The 9,359-nt window shown below is 45.2% G+C and overlaps 1 protein-coding gene across 1 annotated transcript; it reads right to left on the bottom strand.

Moving 5' to 3' along the window:
- Positions 1 to 2,906: 2,906 nt before the first annotated feature.
- LOC130521144 (adhesion G protein-coupled receptor L3-like) lies at positions 2,907 to 9,292 on the bottom strand (the record flags this gene model as incomplete). The annotated part of the gene is made up of 2 exons (XM_057024780.1): positions 2,907 to 5,183; positions 9,105 to 9,292. Coding segments are annotated over 2 exons (829 nt in total), but the record flags the coding sequence as incomplete, so codon positions are not given.
- Between the last annotated feature and the right edge of the window lie 67 nt (positions 9,293 to 9,359).

Below are 9,359 nucleotides of genomic sequence, written 5' to 3'. Positions count from 1 at the left end.
AAGCAACACGAGGCCCCTGAAACAGGCAATTAAATCTGAGACGTACTGGGAGCTCATGTTTTCACACTTCTGCTCTTTGTTTCAAACACTTGGGAATATTTTAAAGCTATACAGTACATACTGCATATATACAGTAGATACTGTATACTGTACATGCAGTATATTGCTAAAACTCTAAGAAAACGGAACCAAGCTAATTAGGAATCTGAATAATATTAATAATGGAAAGAAAAATAACCCACATGGTCACACGTTGAGTGCCTTTGCCGGTCCCTACGTGCCGATGCTGGACACCCATTTGGTGGTGGTAATGTGCCTCTTGTGCCCTCTAATGCATCATAGTGCAGAAGAAGGGAATTGGAAGGAAAACACCCGTCCCCACCTGGGACAATCAGACTACCTTTCTTTGTTCCTCACCCCTCTTCAGCCGTGTCAGGCCGTCGGTGAAGACCACCAAGGTGTGGCCGGCAGGATCCACACCTCTGTCCTCCAGGAGAGGTTTCAACACACAGACTGGAGAATGTTTGCACCCTCGGCCAGCTGTGGCTCACACGCCGATATTGACAATCTCGCCTCCTCTGTCCTGGACCACATCACCACCACCAGCATTACAACCATGTGTTGACATGTGACATCCCTCCCACGTGTAGCTTGGCTGGCTCACTGTAGTTTCGGCACTCGCACACATAGATGAGCTCTGAAGTCTCCAATGTTACTAGAACCCTGCTCACTCTCAGCTTATCCATGGGTTCCATCTGCCTTAATTCGGTTCAACTCTTCACAAATGGCCCCTGGCTGACCCAACCATCCTTTGCTACCAAAATATGTGAGTCAAAATGATGGATCAGTCTGGTGCTACAAGATTTGCCTTCTTGAGTGCTTTATCCCTTTTGGGGTCACGATGAGGGCATACATATGGGCGAAGCCCTTCGTGGGTTTGGTAGCTGTGCCCTGAAGGTGTTCTGGCACCTCCCCTGCTTCTCCTACCATAGCGCCTTTCACGGTTATGTTGTGTAAGGTCCTGCTGCACACCTACGGTCTGCAGAGCGCTGTTGCCACTCACTGGTGAATCGGTGAGCCAGCACATTTCTGACACTGGTGGAATCCCTTAAAGTTTAACACACAAGAAAAAATAAACACAGAACGCTCAGCATTCCTAACCTGATTCAACACTCTTGACCGAATATTCCACTTACATTTGGCTTGTATGTATGAGTGTTTCAGACAGCATTTCAGTGGTGCATGGAAGTTCTGAAGTCTTATTAATGTCCCTGATGGTCCGTCCTGTTTTAACCTGAGCTTCATTAAGCTGTTCAATGCTCTAAGCAATGATGTCATCACAGGCCAGGAATCAGATGCCCACATCTTTCACTATAATAGTAAATGGGAGGACTCTGCATGCACGGTTCCCCACTGGAATCATGGAAGAGGAGGTGTGATGGTGTGAAGGTTCTCTGCTGGTGACATTGTTGGGGAGTGTTCAAAATTAAACGCACACCTAACCAGTGCCTAGCACAGCATCCTGCAGGTAAATGCTAATCCCTCTGGTTTGTGTTGGGTTGGACCCTCACAGACAGCCCATTGTTGTCCAAGAAAGCAAGCATACTCTCTTACATTTTCAGTTACTAGAACTTATAAAGAGAATTTGGAAACGTGTTGATGTGCACTACTTTGAATGCAAACAATAAATTAGGAACTAAAATACTCTTAATCTTCATTTACTACATGAACTTCTATCAGAATTGAAATTGTCCCATGTGCCCAAAGTAAGCATGCTCCACAAAGCACTTCTTTAGGCAGTGTGGGTGGAACAGCAGCATTTACGACCAGAACTAGAGTTCAGCCTCATTGCTCTGTTTTCTTTGTCCTCACTGTAAAAACGGTACTTTGTACAACCAGTCAACGTTGACTTCTGTCAATGGTGCTTCCTAGTGTAGGGTTAGGGTTAGGGGGTTAGGCCCATCGTTACAGGGTTAGGGGGTTAGGGTTAGGGTTAGGTGGTTAGGCCCATCGTTACAGGGTTAGGGTTAGGGGGTTAGGGTTAGGGGTTAGGGTTAGGGGGTTAGGCCCATCGTTACAGGGTTAGGGGGTTAGGGTTAGGGGGTTAGGCCCATCGTTACAGGGTTAGGGTTAGGGGGTTAGGGGGTTAGGGGGTTAGGGTTAGGGGGTTAGGCCCATCGTTACAGGGTTAGGGGGTTAGGGTTAGGGGGTTAGGCCCATCGTTACAGGGTTAGGGGGTTAGGGTTAGGGGGTTAGGCCCATCATTACGGGGTTAGGGGGTTAGGCCCATTGTTACAGGGTTAGGGGGTTAGGCCCATCGTTACAGGGTTAGGGTTAGGGGGTTAGGGGTTAGGGTTAGGGGGTTAGGCCCATCGTTACAGGGTTAGGGGGTTAGGGTTAGGGGGTTAGGCCCATCGTTACAGGGTTAGGGGGTTAGGGTTAGGGGGTTAGGCCCATCGTTACAGGGTTAGGGGGTTAGGGTTAGGGGGTTAGGCCCATCGTTACAGGGTTAGGGGGTTAGGGTTAGGGGGTTAGGCCCATTGTTACAGGGTTAGGGGGTTAGGCCCATTGTTACAGGGACAAATTAGTCCTGACCCTAATCAAAGTTGTTCCAGAAGGGTTGGGGTCAAAGTTCCAGAAGTGTCAACACACATACGAGGTTCCTAATCTTGGGCACAATCGGACGCTACGTCGCACACAATCGGACGCTACGTCGCACACAATCGGACGCTACGTCGCACACAATCGGACGCTACGTCGCACACAATCGGACGCTACGTCGCACACAATCGGACGCTATGTCACACACAATCGGACGCTATTCAGTCAGCATTATTTGTTGGCAAATAACTTTCACTGTTACAACAAATATTAGTCATGAGATCATTCAACCCATACAAAAGGAATAAATAATTAGCAATAATATTTTAATAATAATCATGTCATAATCATTTAAAAGAACCATAAATCAAAGCCGGTGCCACTGGAGCTGCTCCCACCTAAAGGCAGCTCTTCCCTCGTGTTTAAACCCGTAAACGGATCAATTCTTCCACTCTTGGAGCCATGGAAGGGGTCTTGTGAAATACATGTGCAAGCAACACTTTATACACACAGGAAAGTTCTCCTAAATAAGCCCACATTGAAACAGTGCTGCTGTGACTTTGACATCGTCAGTAAACATAGATGTGGTCTAATCACAAAATTTCACAGATGCTAACTCAGCAGTTTTAAAATAAAATTTCTTTTCAATTTAGACAAAGATAAAATTATTTTTCAGCATTTTTTAACAAATAAAGGGCAATCAGCACATCCAAAGTAATAGTAATTTGCCACAGAGGTGATATGCTTCATTATCTATTTCATCTTGGCAAATCTCGTCTGTTTTTTGTGCTTCAGGGGCAGAAATGCTTCCTCAGACAAACGAGCGGATCCACTTAAGAGGGAAATGGAACATTTCAAACTCCAGTCTCCTTCCAACTTAAAATTTGCCACTTGCCACTGGGTTTAAATATACATTGTGGTAAAATATATAACAATTGATGTGACAATGGTGTTGCTAAATGGACCACGAAGTGTGCGTATAAGTCATATGCATAAGAATGTCTGTATTTACCACGGAGTGACAGGAAAGATCTGTTGTCTACAGATGATCAGAACAAATTTTAAGAATAGTTCCACAAAGATATTTTGGAACTGAGTATTTAAAAATAAAAGACTTGATCAAATGTAACATTTGTATTCTGTACAATATGTAGAAACAGTTTGCAATTTCTTTTAATTCTTGAATAATATATTAATAACCCGAAGAATTTTACAGAGGAAAGAAGAAACGGAAGCCTTCCTTTTTCATTGTCTGTCTTCTTCTTTGTAATCTGTGAAATATACAGTAACTATGATTTACAGGAATGTTCCACCAGCCGTGACCAAAAGAAAAGAAACCTTCCAGTTTAGCAGTTAAGAACAATGAAGTCGTTGTGAGACTAGTAGAGTTGGTCACCAAAGAAAGTTTAGGGATGGTTAGTAGCGAGGACAGTGGCCATACATCCCCCACTTAATTGGCTGCTATGGGTCCAGTCCTGTTCAGAACAGTTTAATAACCTGCGCTACCTCCTGACAGGTAGAAATCCAGGTTTGGGATTGAGACAGTCACACAGACAAGCTGCTCCTTTAACCAGGCCCGGGTCCATGTGGCCGTGCTAGAGAAGCTACAGAGGGCGGCTAGCGGACTGAGATTAGCAGTTAAAGTAACAGGGAAAATGACGCAATCCCTCTGTCTTACTTACTTTTTCAACCTCCAGTGATTTTTTGTTTTTTGTTTTTCTGTGTAAAATGTTTTCAGAACTGGCCTTCCAGACATCTTTATGACAAATACATTCAGTCGCTAACTTCATTTGACAAGTGTCTTAACCAAACCGCCAGGAGTCTTTGTTCATGTTACACAAAACGCACCAGTTTAGGGTGACGAGCAGATCCGTCTGCCAGGCAACAACACAGAACGTTTCTGTTGGAAGCATGAGAGTGTCAGGAAGGACAGGACGGTCTTTATAGGCTTGTAACCAGGTGAGAAGGGTCTATGGGTGGCTCTTCGGGTGATGAATCGGACTCGTCTTTGCTCCCAGACACCACGTATCCATCACTGCCACCACGGCCCATATGGTAGTAGCTCTGGAGCTCATGGAGGTGATTCCTTGAGCCCAAGTTTGGCATGCTCTTATAATAGACGTCATCCAGCTCTGGAGCTGTGGCACTCTTACAGGGTTGCAGCTCTCCAGAGCTGTCTTCCTCTCCGTCTGTTAAGCCATTCATCTGCACATCTGGGAGGTCTGTCAGCACTGGCATGCTGGTGTACAGCGAGTCTCTGTGAGTGGGCGAGTGTGTGTGCTCATCGGCGTGATCATTGGTCAGTAGGGGGAAAAAGCTCTCACTGGTCTCTTGGGGAATGCGTCGTGGTCGGGAGAAGAAGCCATGTGGTGGTGGGGGAGGAGGTGGATGGCTGTCTGGTGGAGGAGGCCGAGGCGGCAGGAGAGGTGCGTTGGACTCTTCTCTGATCATCTCCAAACCCAGGTTCTCCTCATGGGGGAAGGTGCCGTGGTTGTTCAGTACGATGGGACCATTGTCGGCTTTGCTGCTGCTCATGCAGCCACCAACTCCAGCGTTGCTGCTGCTAACCCCTGCCAGACTCCCTGAAAGATCCAGACCAGAGCAGCATGGCACATTTTTACCGTCTCAGCTCTTTAAAAAACTACAATTTATTCAGGAAAAAAGAAACATCTGACTAAATCGGAGGAATTCCCTTTAATGTTAGATTGATTTCCACTGTAAAATAATAATAATAAATCATTCAAGCAAATTGATGCAAAGTGTTTAGGAAACTTAATGTTCATCTAGTTAGTGAACTTGTCTAAAGGTCAGCGGAGGAGCATTTAAATGAATGGGTCATGCTTAGAGAAGGGTTAGGGCTAGAGAAGGGTTAGGGTTAGAGAAGGGTTAGGGTTAGAGAAGGGTTAGGTTAGAAGGTTAGGGTAGAGAAGGGTTAGGGCTAGAGAAGGGTTAGGGTTAGGGTTAGAGAAGGGTTAGGGTTAGGTTAGAGAAGGGTTAGGGTTAGAGAAGGGTTAGGGTTAGAGAAGGTTGTTAGAGAAGGGTTAGGGCTAGAGAAGGGTTAGGGTAGGGTTAGAGAAGGGTTAGGGTTAGGGTTAGAGAAGGGTTAGGGCTAGATAGAAAAAGGGTTAGGGGTTAGGGTTAGGGCTAGGAAGGGTTAGGGCTAGAGATAGAGAAGGGTTAGGGTTAGGGTTTAGTTAGAGAAGGGTTAGGGTTAGAGTAGGGTTAGGGTTAGGGTTAGAGAAGGGTTAGGTTTAAGACAGGGGTGGGGAACCTCCGGCCCTCCGGGCCGTATACGGCCTACGAGACCATTTCTACCGGCCCGCAACGCATAAGATTTTTATATTTTATATGGCACTTATACAGTGGGACCGTTCGCTAAACTCCGCGAGCTGCGAGTAGCAGCGGTTTGGTAGCGTATTTTTGCCTTTCGTATCCTGAAATTTCTTTCGTAACGGATTAAAAACAGACGGTTATGTTATGTCCGAGTCAGGGTCAGTGAACCCAGCATGTGATGTACGTAGTGGGTTGGACTGATTGACACGGACGAAAAATGCCCAGCGAAACACGCTAAACTCGACGAGTTGAAAGGACAGATGAGTTTGGATAAAATTAACGCTCTTCGCCGGAGTTTGGAGGCTCAACAAGCAGCTTTCACACGACCATGTACCGAATATTACGCGTGCAAGTTTGTGGTGAGTGAATTAATAGCCACGAAGCTGAAACCTCACGCCGAAGGAGAGTTCGTGAACGCGCCTCGTAGCCGCCGCTGAGGCGCTCGCGCCGTACAAAGTAAAATTGTTTCAAAGCGTGAATTTTTTTTTCGTGAATAACTATTGAACTAAGACATATATTATGATTCCAGTGGCTAACGGTATGTTTTTATGGTCAAGTATATGTGGGACTAATATTTATGGTGGAAATCACAATATGCCAGGAATTGTTGCGCTTGGCGGAGGTCTGCGCTCTCCGAGTGCTTTCTAGTTGTTGTTGTTATTGTCTTTATCTTTCTTTCTTTTTCATTTATTTTCTTGATTATCTTGTTGTATTGCAGTTTTTGTGAGTAGAGGCCTCGAACAGGCCTTACGGGTCTCTTGCCTCAACTGTGCACCTCTTTTATTGTTTGTATGATCATGAAAACATATTTTACTTGTCATTTTATTCTATTTTTATGGTGATTTTTATATGCATGTGTGCTAAATAAATAATTCAAACTCAAATGCAGCAATCATGAGACTTAGTAACACAGTGGTTATAGACTTTTTTTTTTGTCTTTTTTTTGCATCCTAGGTATGTTTTCATAATAGTATGGCCCTCGGAGGACTTTATAAAAATTAAAATGGCCCTCGATATGAAAAGGGTTCCCCACCCCTGGTTTAAGAGTTTGGCTTTCACCTGGGGCGTTAATATCCACCACACTAAGGTGTGGGGTTCCATAAATTAGGCTTTCTTGGCCTTAGCTGAGATCAGCCTCGTACGACGTTTCGGCCGGTTTTAGCCTTCATCAGGCAGGCTGATCAAAAATAGTTATGTGGCCTATTGGCTTAACATAAAATCGGTCCCTTGCTTTTGTCCCTTTCCCACCTCCTAATTGTAATTTTTCGATTTCTCTCGCATGTTGTTCCTTCGGTGGCTATTTTCAATCTGAGCCGTTCCATATATCTTTGCCTTTAAATACTTTCTGTGTCCTTGTATTTTTGGTTTTCAATTTAAATTTCCCTTCCCTTCTTTTGGATCTTGCCCCTTGTTTTCGTTCTGTCCCTTCTTCCCCTCTGTTTCTTGTCAAATTTCTGTTTCCCCTTTTATACTCCTCACTTTTTGCTTTTAATGTTTTTTGCTTTCAATGTTTTTTGCTTTCAATTTAAATGTCCCCTCCCTTCCTTTGTATCTTGCCTCTTGTATTTGTTCTTTCCCCTCCTGGTTAGGGTTAGAGAAGGGTTAGGGTTGGGTTAGGGTTAGGGTTAGAGAAGGGTTAGGATTAGAGAAGGGTTCGGGTTAGAGAAGGGTCGGGTTAGAGAGGGTTAGGGTTAGAGAAGGGTTAGGGTTGGGTAGAGAAGGGTTAGGGTTAGAGAAGGGTTTGGGTTAGAGAAGGGTTTGGGTTAGAGAAGGGTTTGGGTTAGAGAAGGGTTGGGTTAGAGAAGGGTTCGGGTTAGAAGAAGGGTCGGGTTAGAGAAGGGTTTGGGTTAGGGTTAGAGAAGGGTTAGGGTTGGGTTAGGGTTAGGGTTAGAGAAGGGTTAGGGTTAGAGAAGGGTTAGGATTAGAGAAGGGTTCGGGTTAGAGAAGGGTTAGGGTTAGAGAAGGTTAGGGTTAGAGAAGGGTTAGGATTAGAGAAGGGTTCGGGTTAGAGAAGGGTTAGGGTTAGAGAAGGGTTCAGGTAGAGAAGGGTTAGGGTTAGAGAAGGGTTAGGTTAGAGAAGGGTTAGGGTTGGGCGTAGGGTTAGGGTTAGAAGGGTTCGGTTAGAGAAGGGTAGGGTTAGAGAAGGGTTAGGGTTAGAGAAGGGTTAGGTTTGGGTTAGAGAAGGGTTCGGGTTAGAGAAGGGTTAGGGTTAGGGTTAGAGAAGGGTTCGGGTTAGAGAAGGGTTAGGGTTAGGGTTAGAGAAGGGTTAGGGTAGGGTTAGAGAAGGGTTAGGGTTAGAGAAGGGTTAGGGTTGGTTAGGGTTAGAGAAGGGTGGTTAGGGTTAGGGTTAGAGAAGGGTTAGGGTTAGGGTTAGAGAAGGGTTAGGGTTGGGTGTAGGGTTAGAGAAGGGTTAGGGTTAGAGAAGGGTTCGGGTTAGAGAAGGGTTGGGTTAGGGTTAGGGTTAGAGAAGGGTAGGGTTAGGGTTAGAGAAGGTTCGGGTTAGAAAAGGGTTAGGGTTAGAGAAGGGTTCGGGTTAGAGAAGGGTTAGGGTTAGAGAAGGGTTAGGGTTAGGGTTAGAGAGGGTTCGGGTTAGAAAAGGGTTAGGGTTAGAGAAAACAGCTTTGCACACAAACTAACTGCACAAGGTGAAAATAGGATTAATAATTATCCACTTATGACTACTGGGACCAATATGTGCAGCGGTGTGGGGGGGGGTTAGGGTTGGGGGTGGGTGGGGGGGGGGGGTCGGGGGTTAACTGTTGTGTGCCTGTTCCACTTGCAACACACCAAATCTACAGTAACCAAAAATTGCTAAAATGTATTTGCTTTTAAGATTGTCAGTATGGGAACTGACAGAAGGAAGCATCTTTGTAGCGGAACAAAACTAACATCCAGTTCCTGTTATTGAAGCTAATTTCTAATGAGTCGTGCTATGAGAGACACAAGAAACAGTATGGACCGAGTACACGTTTGTCAGAACACACACATCATTCAACCAAATGTGTGTTTTTGACTGGTACCATCGGAGAACCAGCAATTCTAACAGATAAAAAAGGTTTAGGATTTTTTTTGCCAAATTGAAGTGTTTCTTTTTCTTTTTTACACCCAGCCTTAAGTAGATTGACACAGACTGGTTTTTTTTTCTACAAAGGGTCTTTTAAAGCGGTCACCTCCATTGGCCATGCTACTGTTGACCAGCTTGTTCATCAGATTGTGGTTGCGCTCAGTGGTGGCTCTCTCATGGTTGTTGAGGTAGGGTAAGAGGATGTAATTAGAGGCAACTCTTTGAGGATCTTCTTCTCCAAGGTGGTCTCTTTGTGGTTGCTTTGAGTATCGTAGCTGCTGTACGATCCAGAATCTGAACACAGTCGCTCAGGTACTCGCTGCTGGCCATGCTGTAGTTGTTGGCATGGTTACCATTGAGC

Source organism: Takifugu flavidus, unplaced genomic scaffold, assembly GCF_003711565.1.
Source record: "Takifugu flavidus isolate HTHZ2018 unplaced genomic scaffold, ASM371156v2 ctg731, whole genome shotgun sequence".
Classification (NCBI taxonomy): domain Eukaryota; kingdom Metazoa; phylum Chordata; class Actinopteri; order Tetraodontiformes; family Tetraodontidae; genus Takifugu; species Takifugu flavidus.
Note: the sequence above shows the minus strand (reverse complement) of the source record. Positions and strands in the feature narration are given on the sequence as shown.